Source organism: Pieris rapae, chromosome 1 (genome assembly GCF_905147795.1).
Source record: "Pieris rapae chromosome 1, ilPieRapa1.1, whole genome shotgun sequence".
In the NCBI taxonomy this organism is placed as follows: domain Eukaryota; kingdom Metazoa; phylum Arthropoda; class Insecta; order Lepidoptera; family Pieridae; genus Pieris; species Pieris rapae.
The window spans coordinates 7,105,822-7,132,369 of NC_059509.1; the positions used below are offsets into that span (position 1 = coordinate 7,105,822).

At 31.9% G+C, this 26,548-nt stretch overlaps 3 protein-coding genes across 5 annotated transcripts in view; all 3 read right to left on the minus strand.

Annotated features, from left to right (window-relative positions):
* The window catches only part of LOC110994394 (uncharacterized threonine-rich GPI-anchored glycoprotein PJ4664.02), a 30,896-nt gene extending 14,254 nt beyond the window's left edge, over positions 1 to 16,642 (minus strand). For 2 of the 3 annotated variants that reach the window (XM_045628788.1, XM_022261007.2), the window contains exons 1-2: positions 16,464 to 16,642; positions 9,017 to 9,197 (exon numbers count right to left, since the gene is read on the minus strand). In XM_045628788.1, coding sequence (XP_045484744.1) covers positions 9,017 to 9,130 — 114 coding nt within the window. In that variant the 5' untranslated portion in view covers positions 9,131 to 9,197; positions 16,464 to 16,642. Of the gene's footprint in view, positions 1 to 9,016; positions 9,198 to 16,463 lie in introns of those variants that run through there. The other variant, XM_045628795.1, reaches the window with a different exon arrangement.
* A 280-nt stretch (positions 16,643 to 16,922) lies between these two features.
* LOC110994390 lies at positions 16,923 to 21,852 on the minus strand. The gene is made up of 4 exons (XM_022260996.2): positions 21,638 to 21,852; positions 20,967 to 21,144; positions 19,565 to 19,765; positions 16,923 to 17,641 (listed from the first exon to the last, which is right to left on the minus strand). Exons 1-4 carry the CDS (start codon positions 21,796 to 21,798, stop codon positions 17,405 to 17,407), a joined length of 777 nt encoding a protein of 258 aa, XP_022116688.2. The 5' UTR covers positions 21,799 to 21,852; the 3' UTR covers positions 16,923 to 17,404.
* Positions 21,853 to 24,009: 2,157 nt separating this feature from the next.
* LOC110994418 (ENHANCER OF AG-4 protein 2) lies at positions 24,010 to 26,516 on the minus strand. The gene is made up of 2 exons (XM_022261040.2): positions 25,672 to 26,516; positions 24,010 to 25,560 (listed from the first exon to the last, which is right to left on the minus strand). The coding sequence occupies exons 1-2, from the start codon at positions 26,463 to 26,465 to the stop codon at positions 24,177 to 24,179; spliced, it is 2,178 nt and encodes a 725-aa protein (XP_022116732.2). The 5' UTR covers positions 26,466 to 26,516; the 3' UTR covers positions 24,010 to 24,176.
* Positions 26,517 to 26,548: the final 32 nt, after the last annotated feature.

Sequence of the window (26,548 nt, forward strand, 5' to 3'; positions counted from 1 at the left end):
TAAAATACTAAATATTGACACGCTCCCAGGGATTCGAAAACAAAATTATCCATTTTGACAAGTGGCAATACTGTCTACTTTGTAGTCACTTTTTTTTTTAAAGTCGATAACGTTTAATTTTCTGTTTCATTATTGTTGTTAATTACAGTTTTTTTAATAAAATTCATTCAAATAGATTCAACAAACGATGCGTCAAATTCCAAATACAAATATGTAATACATTTTGTTTAACTTGATAACGAAATATGTATTATAATTTCACAGAATATGCTAGGTTGGTTTCAAGTCGTGATCATGATGAGTAAATACGTAATTCTGTGGTAATACTTCTGAGTTCACGGCGCCTGACGCACTCGTCATGCTAACTTAAACACTATTTCATCCACGAGATAATACAGCCGAATAACATAATTAATCTTTCATAAATAGTGCCTTCAAATTCAATGTATAAAAGAACACATCTTGGCCGTTCCAAATAATTAAAATGATACGTGATTCACGAATGTCTACATGTTATTATCTTCTCCCGTGTCGAGTCTTGTGAGTTGTATGCGATTTTTTGTAAATTTAAGCCCATATAAAACGTTTTTATACGCCAGCTCAGTAGTGTGTAGTGTAAGGTAAAAATTTTGATTACTAAGAACTTCCTGTAATATTTCGTAAAACAAAATGTTAGACTATTTGTAGTGCTTAAAAAAATAATGTTGTATTTTTTCTATTTATATTTGTGTGAAAAACTACTACACATGTATCATATTAATTTGAATAGCCTTCTGTGGTTATTACAGCCAATCAATTTAACTACTGTACCTACACGACAGGAAGACTTTTTGTAATAAAACCTTCAAGATTGTGAAACTATAATATGACAGCAAAACCAAACAATGGTTAAACAATCTTTGTATAAATTACTGAATAAATTCAGTAGGTACTATTTATTGAGATGCTACTGCGTCATGCTTGGTTGTTTTCTCTACAAAAACAACTCACTCACAGAATTATTGAAACGAAAAAATAGTTTCCTCCTCATGAAAAATGAATGAATTAAGATGATGTGTAGGAGGTAAACAAATAAGGAAGATTTATAGAACAAAATTCTTCAGAATTCAACTACAAACAAAAAAAACTATATGGTTTATATTTATAAAAAAATAGAACGACGTACGTAGGCGATACGACTTAGATAACTTTGTATATAAATATTGTGACAAAAAATTATGTACGGACACCTGAACATCTCTAAGTATCTAATACATAATAACAAAAAATATCACGAACGTAACTGGAGGCTTTGAACCGAATCAAGGTTAATGGTTATGGAAGTTAGTTCAATAGGTTTGTAAGATATTCTTGCTTCCTGCCATTTTCTTTATATGAATATTATACACAATTTATATTATAGACCTTTTATTCTCACTTATCCTGATTTTAAGTAACGAAGGAGGTTTATTAATATTAGGCTATCCATCTCGTACGTTAAGTATGACAAAAATTTATTCCTATGAATTCTTTGGCAATAAAAATTGTTCAAAACCTTCCAAGAATTTTAAGATAGTGTTTGCTAAAGCATTTGTTTTGTCTCTTTTATCTCAGACTACAACATCGGGAGTAAAAAAGATATGGTATTTTGATTTGCATTTGATTTTGATTGCCAATTATTTGATGAATGAAAAAAATAAGGAAGATACTATGATAAATTTCAAGATTCCTTTTTCTCATTATTATACCGTTTACCCTGGTAAGCAACAATTATGGTTCACTATTACAGATTTTCCGTAAGCGTGGAATGCGTCATAAAGCTGTCAATCAAACCGTTGTATGCGAGATTGAAGATCACATTGATTACTTCTATATCACACATTCCAGACAATAGATTGCACGTGACTTAGCGTTTATGGTCTCATACTTATAACAGCAGATAACGACTCTACTTGTCATCGGATCGTACTTTATATAACTATAAAATATGTATAGAATGTTCTACAGAATCCATTATTTTTTACAGGATCTATAGATTAAATATATACAATAACAATATAGATAAAATAGGATATTTATCGTATGTATCGCATAGACTTGTACTTATGAATTTAATGCTAAACAACACGGCAATGTAACGATCCAAGTGTTTTGAATATCGGAGCATGACATTCGAATGCAACGTCAGCATGGTCTTGGAGTTAGGAGTGTGTCGAGTAACGGTACAATCGTCACTCGTCACGGGCTACGCAGTCGCACGATACACGATACGCCTCACCGGCAAAGTAACGCCTCGACACTCGATAAAAAATACCAGTTTTATCTAAAATATATTTTTCTTTATAAAAAAGTTCCTTTGCGTCAATGATCATACAAATCTAGTTAATCAAACTGTTATTATTGAAGGTCGACAGAATAATGCTCAATGGTGTATGGAACGGTGAACACAAGACAACAAATACCTTTATAATATGTTTTTTAATTAGGATATACAACCAAAAGAATAGTTTCGTGAACCCGGGTCAGAGAGGTACATGTTAAGATGTATAGGAACGATTACCTTCATAAACAAATAGCAGATTTGCTTCGTAGTTAACGGTGACCCAACAACATACCAAGAAGTAGAAGAAGGCTAAAAATACATGCGGAGCATACTTAGTGATTTTATTTAGTGCACATATTTTCCTTTACTATGTATTTATTTTAATTTTATTTATTTACACTTCGTTACATTACAATATAAAAATTAAATGAAAAGGAGAGCAACTGGTGTCATTATCGCTTTCGAGGGATCTCTTCCAGGCACTGTGAGTAAAGAAAAGAAATTGTATTAAATTATATAAAAGGCAGGCAAGAAACGCAAAAATACATATTATTTATTGAAAAATTTTACTAACGGTATTTTATTCTAGTTTTCATAATCGATGTGGTATTTCGTCGTACTCGTTAAGAATTAAATAACATGCATTTAATGCTTCTACGTTTCCAATTATTATTCTTATGAATTGCGTGTATGTCTATAAATGACCGATGTTATTCCACTGTTAATTAATATTAGAATGCAATATGTACTTCTGAATAGTTTAACTTCGTCTCTGAGATTACATATACATTATTAATTCTTACGAAATTCCCTAACACTGTTTTCAAGAAAATATTATTTAGACTGTGTTTAATACACAATTATTAAAGAATGAGGTCAAATATCTAAAAGGTATTTATAGATGGTCCTATACACGGCATATCATCAATAAAACAAGCATTATAATGAAAGTTATGGGGTGACCTTGGTCCAACTCATTTGAATTCCAAGTTTCCATTTTGGTATAAACCAGGTTACTAAGTTACATTAGGACATTTGGTTTCGATATATTTTTTAAGGTGATAACAATTATAATAAAATATCTAATGTTACCTCTATGCATTTGCATTCAAATAGATTTTTTAATTTAAGAAATAAAGTGTATAGAATTTTAAAGAACTTTTAGACTAAAACCTAAGTCGTTTGTCGGACGAAAAATTCTACGTGTCTTTATTATGTTATACAAACCGTCTTTTCTAAATTTTAAGACATCCATACCTTTTTTTAGGTCCTTGATAAACCAGTCACGTTATTAAAGCAATGCTTTAATATAAAGGTTCTTTCAATATTTATTGGAAAGCTCAGACCCGGTGAGCTTTAAAGTTTGTACGATATCGGCAGGTTTAATTTGTGACCCTTCATGATCAAAGATTTATTACTCACACATGAATGATGGGACATGAAAATATGATTTAAGCTAATTATTAAATATCCTTTGACGTAGTGCCGATGCGTCACATAACTTAAATTACACTTCAATCTCATTAAAAAACGAAGTAAGCAAATATAATTTCAAATAATGAGATAACGAGTAACATAAAAAAAATTTATGATTACTTTTATAAACACTTCTCTATTTCGTTTTGAAAAATGATAATGAAAAAGTGGAATTATGTGCGTAAAAATTCTCATCTGTTATTTATGAGTTAAAAGTTCGATTATTTATGAAACGATATTAAACTATTATTATAAACTGATAATTCCTTTGTATTGTAAATTGCACGTGCAATGCTAAGGGCGGGCATTGTAAATAAATAATTAAATGGATTACCCTATTATTACTGCAGATGGTTTATATACATTTTATGATTATAATTTTTATATTAATCTGTTCGTAGGATTTAAGAATTTATTATAATATATATATATATATATATTATTTAACGATACCAAATGACTAATATTCCTTTTAATAGACATTTTTCATCTATGATTTGATTGATTCAGTTAATTATTTTTTGCTAGTGGTGTTTGAAAAAGTGTCTTTTTGGTGTGTTGCTAACTAATTAGTAACTTTGGTCTAGGTGCGTACGATCAATGAACTCAGTAAGGTCAAAACCCTCAGTACGAGAACTCATACTTTTATTTCTTCTTATTCATTTCATTTCTGAAGTTTACGAGCGCCTCAGTCGCAGTTTTGTCCCTACTTCGAACATCGTTTGTATTTTATAGTGGTCGCGCCCATTTGTCTCAGTTCAATAGTAATATTGATGTCACTTATACAGAGTACGCCTACTTCAAGGGGATAAAACATTCATTCATATATTTTACTTCTTAGAAATTCAGTATATTAAAGTTTGAGCACCGGTATATTGCCAGGTTATTTTCACTGAACATTGTAATGATGTATTCAGATTAATGCCGAAGAAAGTTACTTCAAACCCATTCAATATTTTACCCCAAAGTAGGTTGAGACAACGCGTTCGAGAGCAATCAAATGTATTTAAATAAGATAAAGTCGCAATAACATTCGGCTGTAACAAAACTAAGGCACTTTCATTTGTTATTTATGAAATAAATAGACAATACCACAAAGAGATTTTTTTGTTTCCAACTGAGAGAAAGGCAGGGCCCACTGACACACTTCGGCCATCACTTTCCTTGAGACATTGGCAATGCCGTAAGCAAATGTTTATCAAATTCTTAGTTCTTTTAACATATTAATACTAACACTATGCAGTTCTACATCAGTAGTCCAACTCTTATTTTATTAGTTTTTTATATATTTGTATTTATAATATAGCTTTAATGTAAAATGCTTTGTTGGATGAAAATCTATGTTCTATTCATGTCTTCTTGGATTTTTTAATCATATGTCTTTGTTGATTGCTATTTATATATAAGAAAAGTACAGGACACATTTTTACGAATAAAAAAAACAGTTGCTAAAACATTATCACCCATGCTTTATTGTGGAGTACCAAGAAGTAAGATCTACTTTTATCTAGATATTTTAGTTAGTTAATTGGATACCATAAATTATGGTCGCTTAAATATAATTTATTATATAAATATTTAATCAAATTTCGAATGTCCCTGATTTCACGAATTAATTCTTACGTCACGAAACGAAGGAGCACGGGTGTAATTACGATTAGTCCTGGCCTTAACACAACAAGTGTACAACCTCAATCGATTGGCATGTCGTGTTCGCTGGTTGAAACCTGCTTCTCCACGGTCGGTTGTTGCACTGCGGACCATCAACCAAGAGCAAGGCGATCCACTCGAGAACAACGTAACACAGCATTATGATTACAACAGCAATTGTTTTTTTACATATTTTTATCCTTTTACAGGCATATACTTTAACTAGGAGAATTACGACTTATGGCTTGCAAACCGGTAATTTTAAAAATAGGAGCATCTTCGCGTTTTGTATAGTGCTTTATACCATTGGATGAATTCTTTATAAAAACGTTATTAAAACATTTTACATTGCTTATAAATTGTTTTCAAATAGTATGTTAAAGTGAATAGACTCGTAATAATGTTATTTTGGAATATTTATTTCTCATTACAAGTAATTAACTTGTAATATACCATTTTAATAATTTACGTTAAAGAGCTTTTTGTCGTTACTATTTATTAATAAAACCAGGTCCGGAGGTCGGGTCCATACATTATCCCTCTAAGCGAAGCTCACTTTAAATTATAAGATGTCCCTCTAACAAGATAATATTTAAGTGCTGTCTCACGTTCGCTAACACAATTTTCCTTCAAAACAATTTATTAAGATAATAATTTTTTATTAGTATTAAAATTTAAAACTAGCTCTCAACACATCTGCTCATAGTCTAGCTGACTGGTTGCAAGATAAAGACTTAAAAAATAAAGTATTATAAGTTAAAACTATTCTCTATTACATGTGATGTACCTCTTGGTTGACATTAAAACGTTTAAATTTTTATTAAGTTTGGATTTGTTTTTTTAATTATGTACTTACGAATACACCGTACACTTATTGAATAATTAAGGTTCAAGTAAAAGCAAGTTTTCAGCGAACTAAGTGGTTATTCAAATAATATCTAAATTTAGCATTAATTAGATTAGTAACAAATTAGCTTTGGATCTTTTAATATGTGGAACTATTGAACACCAATATTCTTTATAAGGCTAACACAGACGTGCCGGAAATACGAGCACCCTTAATTACATATTAGAATGTTTTTTGTAACATATTGTTGTGTGTTTTTGATGATGTATGTTGATGACATAGCAATGTATATCACAGACAATGTCCATCACCTACACTGTGTAATAAAAAAAGTTAAACGAAAGTGTTGTTTAACTTGGGTTTGCTTCCATATAATGTAAGTTTGAGATATTTTTGTTGCAATGGCTCGTCATTGAGTTTAATATAGTTTTTACACAGTAGCCCAGCTAATCTTTGGACATGTGTGTAATCTGTTTTTAAGTAGGTACTCTTTGTAAATGACCATTTAAATGATTGTATACAGGCATAAACAAGAATTGTTCTTCTCAAATAGCTCAGAGTATCATATAAATAAATAACTCGTTAGAAACCGGAATGTCATTATCATACCAATGACGTTTAAACCTGTACGACAAATAATATGAAGCTCGACAATTGATTAACTGTATTTTATTAAATCCAGCAAAACCAGTTCATAAATAGAACCGTTCGAAAATATCTTAAAAGAAAATGTAGATTTAGCTGACAAGAATTGTGGTCTGTGAAAAAACCGTTAGTTGACACTTGACCGGACTAATATGCATCCACTGGGCCAAGACTTTTATAATTTTAACCGTACTTAAGAATCTAAAGTTTTACCCACGTTTTCAATGAATGTCTTAGATAATTTCAGTTTAAGAAGATATTAGAAAAAAATTATAGGTTTATCGAGTATCAACAGCAAAGTGAACTTTGAAGTAAAAAAAAACACTAACGTGCGTTGTCTCCGCAAACCCACGCATTTTTACAATCTAACTTTATTATAATCTGAAATAATGGTACCCATTTTTCTAGATTTCATTTGTTAGGTTTACATATGAAAGAAAGAAAAATGTTGTCTCAACAAAAATTTTGAGTAAACGCAATCATTGTAATAACTATGATCATAATATTGTACCTAGTTTTAATAATGTTATATATTTGACATACTGTTATTCATTTTATAGAACTCTATTAACGGTTAAGTAAAATTAAGTTAAAAAGACACTATTATTTAAGAGTTAAGTCATTCTACATGTTATATCGATATATAAAATGTTGTAAAATGCGTAAAAAATGCAAAGAAATAAAAAAAAATATCAACAAAAGTATACTATTAGCCGTAAATTACAATTAATCACATGGTTGTTTTGTATCGTGGTTCAAGTACTGTGTTAATTATGAAAACAGGCGGAAGATAATTCTTAGCATTTTCATCTTTATTCATTAACAGCATCACGGGCAGTCTTCCTGGGTTTTTCAGTATGGACTGAAGCGAAGATACTCGCGTGCGCTTAACGCTTAGTGCGTCTGACGCATTAAATTACATCATTATTGTCCATATGAATTCGTTTCAGTCAATGATTTTTAATTAATTCTTAACAGTATACACTTGATTATAACTGTTGTTCTAGAGTGTGTTTTGTTCATCCGAGGAGAAATTATGATTGTCATTGATATGCATCTATTAACAAGCGAAAAATATATTATCAGCATTACTAAAATTTTCTTCTGCTTAAGTCACCTTCATAGGAGCTTTATTAATAATTTATTCTCATCGGATATATTACATATTTTCTTAATATAAGAGTTTACACAACTTTATAAACCAAGCTGTAACATCTTTAATGACAATTTGTAGTTAAAATGGATACAGATATTTCACGGTGGTATAAAATGGTGTAACGGTCTATCGAACCTGAACGATTCCTCGCACTAAATCGAGATTCAAACCATCCATAACATAATTATGAAATTGTAGCAATTTCACAGATCTCAATCGATTTCTAAGGTCAATGACCTAGACATAGATTTAATTATATTCAATTGACCAAACTAAGTATATGCGTTTAATCGATGCAAAAGACGATTATAATTATTTAAGTAATTTTATTCCACAACGTCTAGATAAAAGTAGTTATATGTATTATTTTTTGAAGCGACCGTCGTAATGAAAATAAAATACATAAAACGAGAGATTTTTGATAAGCAAAATATTATGATTTCATTCATGTTCGTTCGAATGCCGTTGGCATCTAACGGTACCCTCCCACTGTTCGCCCTTAGGTCGCTCTAAACCCAGATTATAACTTCGTGTAACTTATAAGTACACGGACCAAAAGCTTCTGACTAAACCTATTAAATACGTCACCTATCCCTTGTTATATACGTCACCAATCCATTGACCACTATCTAAATAAATATTCTACTTAGTAAAAACGCAAAAAAATGATTGCCAAACTCTCAAATTTTATTACCATAAAATATTGTAATAAAAACCGCGAATAAAATAAATATTTTTATATCACTCACGTTTACGTAATATGTAGATATTATATGAAACAAAAATTGCATCTTGAAAGTCGAAAACCCAAAGATAAAATCTAAATAAAATATTCAAAAACCTGGCTAACTTGAATTTCCTGAGAGCAGTATATCAGGGCCAAATAATCAGAGCGACTCAAAATGTGTAATTTAATTATTTCGTAAATAAATACACTTACCTGTGGGCGTAGTGTTGTGTGTCGGGAGTAATAATCATGTTGATAAAAGTTGGTCGGTGATAGCGGCGGCCGATATTTTTTATGGCCATAGCCTAAAGTGTCCATAGTATGCATTTTTCTGATGCACTTTTTAGTTTATCATGTGTAACACATGTACGAATACTTCACGTCACATATTTATCTGAAACAATGGAATCTTTTATTAATTTAAGTAACCCTAGGACATTAACTTTATCAACTATACGGTAAATTGGAATTTTTATGTTATTGTAGTTTTTAAATTAATTAGAAGATTTAGACATAATATTTATACAGGCTTAAAATTGCCTGTTTATTGTATGAACACAAGAATTACTTTTACCCATTTTTAGAATCATTGCGTTATTTAAATTTTTTTCGTAGACATTAGTTCTAACTGTAACAAAACCATATCCGGCCACGCTATGTTAAAATCTTAAGTGTGTGATTACCGCCTTGTTGGTTTTACTGTTTTTAATCGCTGCAGAAAGCAGTAGGCACGGTTTAATAATATGATGCAAGTAGGCTTATAATAATTCAAATGAACTCGTTTGCTTAGGAATCTTGCCTGGGACCACCTAATTAGATGTCATTGCCCGTTCCGTCTGCCTTTCAATATTGGTATCGATGGGGTTAACATTATGATATATATTTCATAGAGTTTTAACACACATTATGATTCATTAAGAAAAATCTCATTCTGGGAAAGGACACAGTAATGATGATGATCTTGTCTAAGGAACCGTGGAAGGTATAGCTCGTTCAAAAGACATTCTTCCTTCTGTACGACATCACATACAAATAAAAATAACAGCCTAGCATTTGTCAATATATGACTAAGCATAGGCATAGTCCTCAAACCGTAATTTGGCCTTAGTTATTGCCATAATGTGGTCTAATTGATGTCTGATTCTTATAGGCATTTAAAACTTATCTTTGTCTAAATACAGACTACGTTCTTTTACATAGCTCTCATGAGTTCCTTCTATATTTAATAACACAATTTTTTATTAATAGCATTCAGGAAGGCGCTGATATCGTCACTACTATCGTAATTGGATCTTAATTCGCATATAAAAGTAAAAAATATTGTAATTATGCTCAATCAGATATGTTTACGAAGCAGTAGACTCAAATCAATAGTTACGTAACTTGGTTTTGGGTGTCGATATTTTTACCGAAAGTATATGTGAAATATGAATGTATTACCATGTCAATTCATCTTGTACGATGTTTTATTTAGAAAGGTAAAGGAATTAAATTTCATAATTATTAACCAATTCGACTTAGGGTCCTTCAAGAAAAGAGCGTACCAATTCTTAAAAGGCTGGCAAAGCACTCGCGAGCCCTCTGGCATTGAGAGTGTCCATGGGTGGATGGTATCACCTAACATCAGGTGAGCCTCCTGCCCGTTTGCCCCCTGTTCTATAAAAAAACAGTATTTTTCTATATTTATCTATCTTTCATAGAAAGACAAGTTTCAGGTTCAAGTTCTAGTCTTAGCGCAAAATCTTATTCGAAAGGATTGAGACTGACTCATTTTAAAATTCATAAAAATCGCCTCATCACACAAACCTATTCAACGTACTTCCAATACACTATTTCACAAATAGTAGCAGTGAAATGTTTTTTTTGTTTGAAAAAAAACAAATAATTGTGAGATATATAAAGTCCCTGGACACGATGGCAGGGGAGTAGAGTAAAATTAAAATGTAAAAAAAAACCTATTCAACGCTAACAAATTACTAGTCTTTAAAATTTTTAAATGTGAATTCGTTAACAATACTAAATTTTTTTTCAAAACTATTCGAATTTGAATGGTTAAAGGCCCTGTGGATGATAACACAGTTATCACGTACATTGCTTAAGCAGAGCGGAACCTTGTCCGTCGGCTTGACTCAGCCCGCATCGTGGGAATCACAGCTTTATCAATGAACCTTCGCTTCAGCAAATTAAAATTACTATTGATATGTAATTAACTGATCAATCAGCTGCGTCATTGTTCAATGAATAATTAGAACACGGTATTATAACTTGTAAACAATTTTGTAGCGAATTTTCAATTATAACTGTCGTGGACGGATCAAAAAATAAACTACATCGACTTAAAGTTTAACAGTTGACCATTTTATGTTATCACAGTCGTAAGTCATCCACACAAATAATTTAACTAAACAAAATTCTACGAAGAACAGTCAAGAATTTATTTTCTTGTGAGACCACCAATACATTGCAGTCGCAGAAGCAAATTAAAAACAAAATTGAACAAATACCCCAGTCGGGGAAAACAAAATGATCGAGAGTTCAATGTTTCTCAACGACTGTAGGGTCTTGATATCTCAAAGTCACCTTGTACTTGCTTATCTTCAATGAGATATTGCATTACTTTAAAGTTTGCATACATACATCATGTATACATAGTATACATCGTGTACATACGAAGCTTCCGTTAAACCCTTCAGTGTCTAATTGAAGTACAGTGCAAACTTATTAAACTATATATTATATATATTCAATAACAGTTTAACTTATACATTAAACGCTGTGAAACTACTTCTAATTGTTTTATCCATCTCTAGATTAGAGTCGCAGGTATGAGTAGTGATGGAATGAGTGTGGTTTGGTGTGTGTGTTCATTGAATTTATCATGTGCAAGTCGGAGTTTTCGCGTCGAAATCACAAGCTATCATACTTTATTAAAACTTTAAACCAAGCGTTGGAGTAACGATCTTGAGGTACTTTTTAAGATACATTGTTATAATTTCTAAAAAAAGAATACATTTTCTATTATATTTTGTGATTCAGGTATCCCAAGTAGCACATTATGTAGGTGAAGTAACGCGAAACTACGGAATTCGAACGTTACGGTATTTAACACGTGCAACGCAAAACTTAACATAATATTAGAATAAAACTACATATATTTATAGCATCAACAACGAATAAAGCGATTATACGAGGACTTTCAATAATTTTGCACTGTGAATGTTCAATATATGTTTGATTGTGTTTTATAACAAATAAGAATACAAAACTTTAATGGTGATGAATATTAGTTGTAATCAATATTACAATAATTTTCGTAATTATAAGAACCTTCTTTAAATAAAACTTGTATTGTACAAATACACACTTTAAACAAAATCACTTTCTTTTCATAGTAGGGACTTTAAATTAAATATACTTTTGACAGCGAACCATTCAAATTATCAGAGATGGGACACGGCACTTAATATAAGATGTCAGAGGGAAATGAAACACTGGCAGAAACGATTTATTTCATTTACCCATATCAAATATTTAAACCTGCCTGTAAAATTATTTGTATTTAAAACGTAATAATGACCTTGTGTTGATTCTCTTACTCTTTAAAAGATTTCATTAAAGCACGCATTAGTTCAATTTCTTATAAGTAAAAATTAAGTCTGTATTTTAACCTATCATTATTAAAATACAAAGTACATAATAACCATAACTATTGTGATAAAATAGTCAAATTAATTTAGAAAAAACCGTTTTAAATACTAAGAACAGTAAACTTTAAACATTATTAATATAACGGTACATCTATGAAATTGTTCTCGTTAGGGAAAAACCGTGTAAAATATTTGTTCACATGTGTCCCACATTGTAAACCTTTCCAAATATTACATGATTCCTTATGCATACTAAAGTATCAACTACACCGAAGTATGACAAAAAATAAGTTTTTTTCAGCCGTGGACAAGACGTATAAATCATAACAGTGTACCAATTCCATAATTACTTTGTCGTTTAATTACATTTCTTAAAACTTTAAGTCCGAAATGGAATCAAAACTTATAATTAGATATTCAGCAAAATTTTTGTTGACGCTAGGGCTAAGCATACTTATATTGTTTGATTTTGAATCTTAAGATAGTTAACGTTTAAGTTTTACAAGACTACGAATTGTCTGCTAATTTTGATATCTGTTTTAAATTAATCAAACTAAAATTTACGAAATGTATTTATCGGAAGATAGGTGCAAGCGTTTTAAGGTGAGTAAGTTATGAACGAATCCTTACTAGGTATTAATTTGTCACCGTGACCACGCACGCTGTAAAGCAAGCGAAACGTCGGTTAAATTTAAAATTATGTTTAAATAATTATAAGTTTACAATAATACATAACTTTAATCCGTTAAAAAAGTGATTTTCTTTAAATGTTTATTTACTTTTACATACTTTTATTTACTAACCTAGCCTAGGTAATGCGCAATGCGGAACTCATAACCCTTGAATCCCTATAATGTTTGCTTTATGATTGGAATAGATGATGATAATGTCTTAACTCTTCCCCCCTCTTTTCTTTTTGTTATTATATTCGAGGATGCATTGAGGCCTACTCTACTGAAGGTAGCAGGGGTCACGTGTGGTACAACAAATCTGACTCGCTGTGCTCCTTTGTGCGTCTGGTAATAATGGATACAATTTACTTTCAGTCAAGATGGAAACTAAAGTGTGTATTAGAAGAGTTTTAAAGCGACACTGCCTCTAGTACTTTTCTTCTTCAGTCGCGCTCTTCATTTCTGAATGTCTTGTTAGTGGAGCCGCATTACTTTCACCACTCTCCCCAGTCTTCGGCTTGCCTGGTCCAGCGAATACGGTATCGGCCTCGAGGTCTGGTGCAAAAATATTGGTAACAGTGTGAAAAGACGACTGTTGTGCTTAGAATGGATACGTTACTTTCATTAGCTGTTGTTCACAAAATTAATGCGTACTTTTTCATCTTTTTTGCTATCAAACTTCATCATTTTTGCTATACATGATAAGTGCCAACCCCCCTCTAATCTTAACATTTAATTACAAAAACTAAATTGCAATTGTAATGAAGACTGTGGCAGTGAAGACAAATTTAATACTTAGGTGTGATTATTTACCAAAACATAATTGCTACGCTCATGTTGATGAAGTTATAATAAGGATACGTAGATTAAGCTGCATTTTTTTGTTACTACATTAGTTCAATCTGTTATCACCTATTGTATCACAGTATGGGGTGGTTGTGCTAAAGTTCTAGTACTAGAAAGAGCTCAGAGAGCAGTTATAAAAATAATGTCACTAAAAAAAAGTTTTCCAACTGAAGAGTTGAGTTGCAAACTATACCCCAGCTCATTTGTCTCAGCCATTCTCAGTTGTGTCCTTCTAAGGCACGCAACCTCTCCACAGTCCTGACACCAAAAAGAACCCAATATGCTACGCAATTTGCAAGACCATCATTGCACGTGATAAATACAATTATCGCTCAGTCTATCTCTATACAATAGTTTAAACAAAACCCTTATCTTTCATAATCTTACATACCTAGGTAACACTGAAAATATTTAGAAAATGAAAAAAGTGGTCAATACTTTAATTGTTTTTCGAAGTAATAATTCAAATAATGAACCATGGTTTTGGGACTTCAGACTTTGTCTAATGCTTCCGATAAACTTTGAAATTGCACGGTTTAAATAAAAGCCTTAAGCTACTTTCTTGGCTTCCTTACATGGCATTTATCCAACGACGTTAAATAACGTTTCACGTTAACTTAATGAGAGTTGCAAAGTAAACGTTATTCTTTACGTGCATGACACGGTAACTGTTCTCTTCCATAATGACAATAGGCTAATGTGACGTCACTCAAACTACTGGGACCGTGAATGAATAAGCAATAGTCTGGAACATATGAAGACGAGTTATGCCTTCAAGGTATTGTTTTGAATTATTATTACCACAAGTTCTTGAGTTTTTAAGCGCTTTCTTTAAGACTACAGATTTCGAACAAGTTTGTATGATGTGTTAATGGATGTAAAAATTAAAAAAAAATCATTCCACCAAAGAAATAATAACTTACATTAATCGATTATAATAAAAATTAAATTGTTCGGTGTTGCCATTTTGTACTTGTAAGCGTATGAGAACTTTTCATCAAATTTACCATAGGTATAATTCAAATTTTTCGTGAATTAAATTAATAACCAAATTAGTATGTTTTACATAACAATATTTATAATTAGACAATATAAGTAACCTTCCACATTATTGAGTTCAAGACCAAGTTCTTATATACAATTCTATTATTGTTTTCCTTTACTTAGTTTTAATGGCGTGGAACAAGGTTTATTAATATTTTTTTAATTAATTTATAGTTCATAAATAAAATTCCTACCCAGATTTAAATATTTTAATTTTAAAAACCAATCTAGTTAACTCCTGAATTAAAGTTTAAAGATTTATTCTCCACAATCATTGTGTATCTTAGTATAATCTTGTTATGATTACTAATCAAGTCGTTATTTGTGATAAAAAGTAACAAAACGTGCGTCTTTTGTTGATGATTGCATTTTGTTGAGGATTTGTGACTCACCGGATGCTACACAATCCCTCTGAAGATCCTTCGAAATATGTCATGTTTATGAGTATCGTATTTATTTAAAGCAATATTAATATTTATACTTTAAAATAGGTGACTATAATTACAAATTAAACACCAACGGATGATGGATTTTAATTCAGATATCATAATGTCTTTATTATGGTTTCAGTATAAAAGGATAATTAATTCTCAAACACAATAAGAGCACATTATTTAACTGTATGTATTTTAAAATAGAGATCTGAATACATTCTTTCATAATAAATATCAAACAGCAGAACGTCCTGAGCAGTGCTTGCATCTGCTGCCATTCCATAATAAACAATTAATTTACAAAAACTTATTTACCAATGTATTAGTTTAGCACACTAATACATTGGTAAATAAGTCACATATATATTTGAATAGTAATTTTATTTTATGAAGGACAATATTCCTGTATAAAATTCCAGCTGGTGAAATCGTGAATAGCTTAATTCACATTGTTGATATGCCATTGGCTTGTTTTACTTCATAAACTAAACTATTTTTTTTATTATCAAAGGCAGGAAATGCGTAAAATAAGTATGCAACATTGATATAATATCATTATTACGCTATGATCGTTGATGTCTTTTATATAGGGCAGGAAACTACGTTATATCTGGAGGAAATGACTATTATATACAAAATATAAGAGGGTTTTTAGTGCCTCAAAAAAATATTACATTTAATTTGACGAAATTAATAAATACTGCGAATTATACAAATACGTAAAGGCCTAGATGAGTTATAGAATTTGATTTAAACTATTTAACTAAGTTTGACGAATTATGGTGTATGTATTAAATTATCTACAATTCCTAATTATATAAAGAAGAACATTTAGCCATGTACTTATGTAATACTTGTGACGAATTATGCTGTATATATTAAATTATCTACAATTCCTAATTATATAAAGAAAAACATTTAGCCATGTACTTAGATTGAATGTAATATTTTTATATATATATATTTCATATATTTCAATAATTTAATTTAATACTAGTACAGTAATAAAAACAAATACCGTTATTTTTTAGTCGAACCGCAAATCTTTTTCCAGTTAGTAAACACTTCACTCTAGTCTCAAATAAAAACAAATTATTGTCTGTTACACAGTGATGATTCTAAAAGTCGCGCCGCCAAGCTGCAATGAACTTATGGGGTGCGCCCGCGCAGACGTTAAAACCCGACCGAGTTCAAGCATACACTACTCCAGCACGCCTCAGAAAATACATCAGCCTCTTTAAACATAACGGGGTCATTCTGAGTCAAGCGATGGACAAACCACTAAGTTCAGAAACTGCGGTTTAGGCGCGAGATAGTTTAATCGAATTTAGCATTAGACTATAAATTCTACAAACTTTATCAATATGAATCAAAATGTAATATTTACTATGTTGCACAATAGTTAATACATAACATCATTAAATAATTTGTTAAAATTACACAAATGCTTCTAATAAGCGTTACGAATTATGTTCATGTTTTTAAATTAAAATTGAATCGTGAGTTGCAATCGTGTTTGAAGGTTAAAATAGTTATAGCATCCTGTGATCCTAGGCGGGGAGCGGAGTGGACACGACCGGCGACCGGACATCGAACCCAGGACAATGGTGACGCGGCGCCTGCATTCGCTACTTGCGAATGAATTCTTAATTTGAAATAACAGTATACGTTTTTACAAATAATATTGCTATGGAATGGATTAAGTGTTGTAAAAAGATCACACATATCGGTTTTTGTTTTGAAGCTTTAAGGTCAACGAACTCTGGAGCCACACTGCGAATAAAAAATAAACACTGATGATGAAATATTTATTTAAGCACTAGGAGTGAAGTTTGAGCGTACTTATAACTACAGATATAAATTAATACATATCTTCGAGTATATGGAAACAAGAGCATGAATTTCTTTCACTTAATTACTAATTGACTGTCGTTTCCTCATACTGAACATATTAATGCCTTATTGGTCTTCATAATGTTTTGCGATAGCGTTGAGAATAAATTGGAAAGTCGAAGGACTCATCCAACTTAAACCGGATAACATTTCGGACGGATCCAAACTTCTCGCTTTCCTACCGACGCTTCTCTCCAAGAAGTAATCGTCATATTCCAAACTGTAATCTGGTAGGACGGGGTTGAATTTCGCGTAGTAGATGGCAGAGAAACAGGCATACAAAAGAAGAGCAGCAGTAAACAGCTGCAAAGAAACACATAACATTAACACGTGGTTTGTAATAATTTAAAAAAATACTGAAAAGTAAACTTCTTTGATCATAAAATTCTTAATATGTAAGTTTGATTTACGTACACACTACAGTCATATTTCTTTACGGTACAGTTGGTAAAAGTTAATTATTATTTAAAAAGCAGATGAAGATTAGTTCCTCAATTCCTGTTGAGCGGGTTTGAAATTATGTTTGATTATAATTATATATAACAATATATAGTTCTAAAAGTATGAATTTCATTTAAATTTACAATAATACAATACGACAATGGTTCTTCTATTAGTTCTATAATTAACTAGTTTTCTATTAGTTCACCTATATTATATGCAACTGTTATATTATCTATTGAGTAGAACTTGTTACAATACTACAATAATATAGTCAAACTTGTTGTCTTTGGTACTACATAAAATATCCCTCACCTATCCAGTGTGCGTACTGTTTAATTTAATAGCAGTAATGTAATAGTGTCTTTCTTCACTGTTAAACTTTTTGGGCGCATATTAATGAATTTATTAATTTAAAACGTAGTATAAGTAAAGTTAGTCATGTAAACATACTGTTTTACACAACGTGTTATGACGTGTAATGTTATGTACTATTTTAACTTTACGAAACTTAGTCAGTACCATATAACCTTTGTCGGTAGCAGATGGATTACAAGCTGCAAGTTCAATAGCACGACCTGCACGCTCGGCTTGCTTCACAAATAACGTCATGAAAATAACTAATAGTCTTTTTTACACATCATCATGGTTTAAAAGTTAAACATTATAATAAGGAAATAAAACGTGATGCGCGAGAGACGGACATCAATAAAAATTAAAAGGATTCCTTGTTCATAACATTTGATTTTGATTAATTATGATGCAGTTATGTATTTAATGTTTTTTTTTAATTGCCTAAAATGGCTTAGCATGTATTATCATCAAAATAATATCTTTATAAAATAAGTAATTAAATATAAAAACTTTCGCATTTATGTAATATGCGGAAGTGAATCTCGCCCAAACCATTCATCATATAATAATTGCAGTCTGTGTTGTAGGAAGATCTGACAATTCCTATTACACTTTATGATCCACTTAACAATGAGATCTAATAAAAAATCCGGAAATATTGTCTAAAAACCTCTTTAACTACGGCCGTGAAAATAATACGTTGACTGACAACATCTCAATTGGCTACGTGTACTCGATAATCGCTGTAACACACTATAATACAGATTACGTGGGAATTCTATGTTATGAGAAGTCACAATAGCTTTGTCCTTTGTCATATAAGCGTTTTGAAGACATAAACAGGTAAATAGCATATACAAGGCCCTTATAATAGATACATTACGACTAACATTATGCCCCGTATGTGTTTTATATATGCATGACCATCATTTCAATGTATGTCAATGTTATGAGTTCTACGTCAACTTTCGGTTGGACAACAGAATCTTTGTTTTTGCAATCGGTAATTAACAACAATAATTTTTCGCTACGATGCGCTACAATGGGTTTAAGGCCATATCAATTTATAACTGCCTTGTGACAAAATGTTGATTTATTTTTCATGTTATTAAAATATAAACAGTTTCAGTTCCGAACCATATGTTATAGTGAATTTAACACACAAAAACTAACAATGCCTGATTGAGTTAATGATTAAACAGTTAAGAACTATTAAAGGGCAAATGATGTTCGTCATTAATAATAAATTAATTATTTTTACAGCTATTTCTTTCTTGCTAAATAACTGTTTACTTTGCAAATGTTAATTATTTTTTTAATACATAGGTTTATGTAATAATTACTAACGTACTCATATAAATCGTATATATCCTTCTACAAATATCTATTTATTTTTTATAAAACGCAGTAAAATTTTTCAAATGATAATACCTGGAAAACGCTCCAAAATTTGAAAGATCCCTCGTTGATGATCCAGTCATAGTATCCAGCCCATGGATCAGTATATCTTCCCTGCTTCATGGGCTTGGCTGTGGTCGTTTCGACTTCGTGATGATGGTCATGATGCTCGTCGTAGTAATCCTCAAACCCTCTTCCACTGACAGTATCGTTGCTTGACTGTCTACGTCTGTGCTGTAATTATACATTTTGAAAATAAATATTATGAAACTGCATTTTTGCATGGTTGAACATTATTTTAGTTTAACATCGAATTACAAAAAAATTACTTGGATAGTCCAGGAAGGCTTACACAACGATTGAAACTATTGATATTTAACAAAGTATCAGCGCTACAATTATCTGGCCTAATCTACCTAAGTTACTTTGGTAGTTTTATACGTAATTTTCTCCAGTGGCTTTTTACTTGAATGGCTTAGTAATAAATATATAATCATATCGTTTGATAAAAATTCAGTAAATTCATGTAGAAAAATCATCCCTATAATATAGTGAGACTAAAAACTAATTCCAACAAGTCTCTGTGGCAGTTGCTGCAAATACAAGAATTTATAAAAAGAATCACGTTTCAATCTTAAGAATGTCATTTCCACTGAAGGTATTTTGCATCTGTAGGTCACGCCTGCGCCTTAAGTTCACTTTAACTTAACAAGTGTTTAGTCAAATAGGGATGGCCTAAAGTGGACAATTAGCAAGAACGACACCTGCTAACCTAGTTCAGTGGTCCCGTTACACTGCCCTGGTTTTCACTAACCTATTGTAAATATATTTATGAACATAATACATCAAATAAATTATCATGTAGTAAAGAAATGGTAATGCGCAACATTTATTTGAGTACAAAATAGACACATTCTGTTTAATTAAATGAATTTTATGTAGATAAGCGTTTAAATTTTATACAGCATTAAAGTTATTAAAGTTCAAAATGAATTCTAAAAAAAACACTTATTGGCTAGGTACATTAATCTCGATAAAACAGATTTATATAATCCTAATTACATTCATATGACAATCGAATCATATAAAATTATTTTAAATTTTTTTGGTGATAAAATAAATAAAGCATTATATATATATATATATTTGGGTATATACAAATATATGTTTTAAAAGGCACCGTAACATTATTCTGCTAAAACAAAAAAGTTCCTGGGCAAAAGATTAGAGCAAATACATTGACAGACGCCAGAGACCAATATCTCGTCTCATCGTATCATCGTCTTAAAAATAGATGTATGTTATTTAGAAATGTATGAAAAAATTATTAATATATAGTTCTTTTCACCAAGCTCATTATTTTATTATTGTAGTTGCTCTTAGGTAGGATGGCTGAAGCTATTTCGGTACCAATAAGTAAAATTTTTTCATTTACCTTAACTGAAGTAGAATTACTGTTCCTAGCAACTGCAGGTGTATTAAGCCTATTTTTGTTCATATTTCTAACAACATCTAGGGCAGTCCGCAGGGCGGTGAGAATCATTTCTGATGGAGGCATCCCTGATGATGGAGATTCCTCCTCGGACAGCGAAGTAACTTCATCAGGTTCACTGCTGAAATAACCAAATAAAATGTCTAATATTCCTAACTGTTAAACTATCAAATTAATTATTTCCCAAAAATTAAAAAAGACACAATTAGTGCGAATACATCCGATCTCTTTAACAAATAGAATGTTATGATTTATGCGTGAATTTCTGTAATGCTAAGGATGTGCATTACAGAAATTCACGACAAATTTGAAAACTCTGTCCAATTATAATTATGTTTTTGTTATTATAAAAAAATACAATTTAGGCCGACGATTAGTTTTACCCCGGTGCTCTTAGCTCGGCATAATATATAAAACAACATAAAACGCGGAAAAATATAATTATCGAATTCTCTTGTTTTTCTTTTTTCTATGCTAGCTATAATTATGTATGCGCTAAGGATATGATTACATGATGCTGTATAATGTACTTATGTAGGAACAACTGGCTGAAATTAACTAAACGAAACTTCAAATGAAATTTAATCTTTATTATCACTAACTTAAAAACTTACTGCAAAGGTACATATTTGTATTTGTTGTAGGGCGGCGTATAAGGAGTCGCAGAATCGTAGCGCGCCGCCCCAGCGTTAACGCCGGTCGCCAAAAACGCGAAAGCTATCACGCCCGCCCATACTAAACCGTGAAATGACATCACCAATATATTTTTCGACATCACTTATAAGTTTCAAAAATTTAAATGCACTGTGCTCGCTGTGGTGATGTGAAATAAACTGACATGTCTAATGTCGTACGTTCCACATAACGACGCAAAGGGAGCACCTGAATTATGAATTCTACAAACAAACCGTAAACTCGAAGTGTCAATTTAATTTACGACTTTCTAATATGCTACTGAACTACAGCCTTTATTAAATCTTGTCTCATGAAAATCGACATTTTACTGTATTTTTAAATCTTTTTGTCTGCACCTCGAATTCCTGTATTTCTTTGATGAATATTTGTTCCCGTGCCTGACACATCTTGCTGATTTTTTGGGTCTAAGGCAAGCCGGTTTCTTCGGGACGTTTTCGTTCACCATTTGAGCAATGTTAAAGGCGCACATAGATAGAAAATCTATTGGTGCACAGCCGGGGAGTGAACCTACGACTTCAGTCTCTTGCCTGACATGTCTAACATCGTACGTTAGACTCTCATGAATCACACACTAACCCACCGGACCAATATCGCCTGGTTGGTCGAGGGTAAAATATTTTATAGTATATTTTAGATTGGAAAGCATTGGACGTTACGTATTTTTTTTAAAACAAAATATCTGTATCCAGATGGCACGGAGGTTTGCAGACCGTTGTTGGGACAGTTATACTAACAATATCAAATACAGTTTTTATATCATTTTATATTTTTACAGCTAACAATGTAAACAAATTAACTTAATTAAAGAAATGCTTTTACATTTGCTTTTACCAATAGCTCGCAGATCCTGCGCCACTCTTATTAAGCGAAGTTATTTTTTTGTCATAAATAATGTTTGTACAAGGCTGCACCCATAATACTATCCGTATTTTAAAGTGATTAATATAAATAAAATATATATATAAGAAACACAATTGGGTCAGCGTGAAAGTGTGAAACTTCAATTTCACTTAATCGTTAGGATTACTTTTTTGTCGATTTCATGAAACTATTCCGTTTATCGTCCAGACTCTATTTATCATTCAGGTCCTAATTGTAATAATTTTAGGTGTGACCAGCAAATTTTCTGTGCATTATTTAAAATTTTCATAATTCATTTAGCGTCTCCTAAAATTCCTTGGATCACGACTTCGATGAATGAAAGAAGAAAGTTGAACGTCTTAAGCGAACGGTAATTCTTCGAATATTTAATGTACCTAACTTGATATATAAAATTTTACGTTATCTATATCTATACCTACATCTGTTTGGAATTAATTAGTCATAGTCTATTAGTAATATTTTTTTTCGTCTTTTATCGCTATTGGAGTAACATAAGTGGAGCGGTGGTAGGTACATACAAGCGGCAGATAGGCGATTCCTATAAATATTAATTATCAAATTAATTCGCAAAATCGCTTCAACTAGAGTAGTCATTGTTTGATTATGTATCTTTAGCCAATTGCAAAGTAAGCTAAGCGAACTATCTAAATTCGACCCGAAATTCATTCAGATACTCAATTCCCCTCTTGGGCAGTGTTATTAAAGCCGAAATCATATCAATCATCAGTAATAAAATACGTACAGCATTTCAACTATATATATGGCTTCTTATCTGACGAGGTCCCATTAACCAAAAATTTCATCAAACCGTTAAAATTCAGTTATTTTTTATTAATGTAGCAGCACTTTTCTTTTCGAAATAGAATTACAAATCAACTTCTAATGCGAACAAAATAAATTTTCCTTTCGTTCATCGCCTTAGCTAAGTGAAATTAAAAATTAAAATAAAAAGGGGTGTTTAATCGTAAAGATGAAACGTTAATTAAATATTATTAACCTCTATATATTTGTAGCTTTGCTAACAACGTATTTAAGAGTTATGTTTTGAGGTATTTAAGAAAAACAAATTTTGTAAACTAAAAGGTCAAAACTAACAACTTGATTATAACTTTATCAGTATAGTAGATATTGGCATGATTATCACTGATAATTTCGGATTATCAACATTATTAATTAGATCCTTGCTTATTTTTGTTTCATTCATTAATTTAAATAAGTTTAATGCAACCCCAAGGAAAACCGGATCTTCACCTTGATTTCTTATATGTAATAAAAATACCTACGAATATATTTATAATTATGTATAATTTTATTATTATTATTATTATTGCCTTTTTTCTGGTCTTCAGGAATGGGTACGAGTAAAAGGTAAGATTTATACATAAACATATTTATTGATGTTGAGCAAATGAACAAATATTTAAAATAAATAACAATAATTTTACAATGTATTAAATATGTCCAGATCGCAACATCATATTATTAGTTCCTTAAATTAATAACTGTAGCTGTGTTTTGTTAGATAATTTTCTCATATGTACAGTTCAACTTAAACAGCAAATATCTTATACAAGATTATTTTCTTTTGCTCTCTGTATATTTTTCTGCAGCAGTCGCTATCGCGTGAGTTATCCGTCCAGTCAATTCGTGCATGTTATCGTGATGAAGGAAATCATCCACTGACCTCTTGGAGAAGAAACCAGCCGTGGTCGTATTCGGCCTCCAACTGTTAGGGTACACAATTTTATGACGAAGTACTGCCTTAATAATTAAAGCACCCACATAAACAATAAAGTAAACGCTGAAGTATAGCGGTAAGTAATATAACTTTTTCCCCAAATAATAGTAACTGAATCTATTAACACGAGGCATTTCTGTAGAAGATGGTGGGTGGTCATGATGCACATGGTGATCATGATCATGATCATCGAAGTCAGGAGGGAATTTAAAGTCTGTTGGAAAATCACTGGGAAAACCATGGTCACTTGGGGGACCACCGTAAGGTGTTATATCTGGTGGTGGCATCATCCCAGCATCTTTAAAATCGTTACCATCAGAATTAGGGAAAGGGAAATTATGGTGATCAGATGGGGGACCTGAATCACCATAACCTGGTGCTGAACCATATGTCGGGCCAGAATCTGGATGACCATAACTTGGAGGAGAATCATATGTCTCAGATTGTGGAGCCTGAACAGAGGGTTTCGGTTTACTATAGTGATATCCTTGAAAACCTTGATTTTGGTCCATAGTCATCATGGAGTTAACGCTGTTGGATGGCATATCTGGCTTATTATATGAATAACCAATAAATGGTTTACTTATTGGTGCTACAGTGGGTAAAAAAGCTGGTGACGATGGGGGAGAAGGTGCTTTATAACGATATCCAATATCCATCGATTGCCCATCGCTTTCTCCACTAGGACCAGAATATGTATCAGTCGAATCATCATTACTGGGAGTGATTACTGGTGGTGATGGGAGTGATTCAGGTACAGGGGCTGATGCTGGAGGAAACGAAGGTGCAGAATCTAGGGTGTATGGGGGAAATGAATCATAACTTATGGGAGATGGCAAATTGACCCCGTTGGAAGGTGGAGGTGGGGGTGGAACCAAGCTAGCAGTGGCTTTTGGTGGTGAAGAATTTGGGCTTGATTGCTTTGATTTGCTACTGTAGGCCTGAGGTAAATAAGGTTGTGCGGGATTATACCGATCAATGGGCTGGTTCATTGGAGTATTTCCGAAATCTTGCGCTTCCCCTCTTACTGGATTTTTGGTTTCGAAAAAATTGTCTAAGCTAGTTAATAAATTATTTCCCTTTTTACTATTTGAAAAAAGGTCCAGCATAGGTTTTTTCATTTGAAACGGTTTTAAATTAACATAGGGAAATCGGATATTTTGTTCAGTGCGAATTGCTCTTGACTCATTTTCAGCCGCGCTTCCACTGTTGGTTGAGAATCTGTAATTTTATATTGGGTTAAGCAACTACTAACAAAATAGATAATGTATCAATATTTCATTAATGACAAATCTATTCAAATTAAATTACGTAATAAAAATAAAAAATTACCCTGGCAAAGCAAAGTTTTCGTCCATTGATTCTTCATCTTTATCAGTCTTTTTAAGGGAATCATTGGGTTCAGCTTCTGTTATATGCGCACCACTGTGGTCGTCATTATTCTCATCACTAGTGTACTCATAAGATGGCAGTGCCACTTCATCCCACTTTCCTTTATCTTCATTAAGCTTCTCATTATCAATAATATGCCAAATGTTTTCTACATTACCAATTGTCGTTGAGGGTGTAGTCGTGGAAACTATAGCAGGTCGCTGTGTCGTTGAAGGCATGTAAACGGGCGCTGGTACCTTATTGTAAAAGTTGTTATACATGGAAAAATAGTCGTTATCTACTTTCTGGTTTTCTATCTTGTGACCATCTCTTTCCAAAGGCACGGGTAAGCCGTATTTATTTTCATCTGATTTATAAGACTCACTTTCAGGTACATAAATTGGTAGGGCAGTAGAGGTGGTTGATTTCGGTTGAACCCTTTCATTTTCCAAAAGCTTTCTTATTGACTTTTTCATGCTTCCATCTGACTCAAATTCTGCAAAAATGAGATCAGGCGTTTTCACTCTCGGAGTATTCGTCGTTGTCGAAGTCGTGGTCGAAGTTGCGTTCTCACCAGAATCCATTCTTCTCATCCAATTGCGGTAATAGAACGGTGCTGGCTTTGCATCCACTTGAAAAGGTCGAGGAGCCGCGGGTGTGACGACATAAACTTGAGGACCGGGAAAACTAAGAGCCAATACATAATCGCTTGTGAAAACTACTAAAAATATTTGTATAACTTTTTTTGTAACCATCTTCACTGGTTAGTAAACGGATTTCATAAATATTCGCGTCTACGAGCGTTCTGCTCGGAATTTGATTCGTAAATGTCCAATAT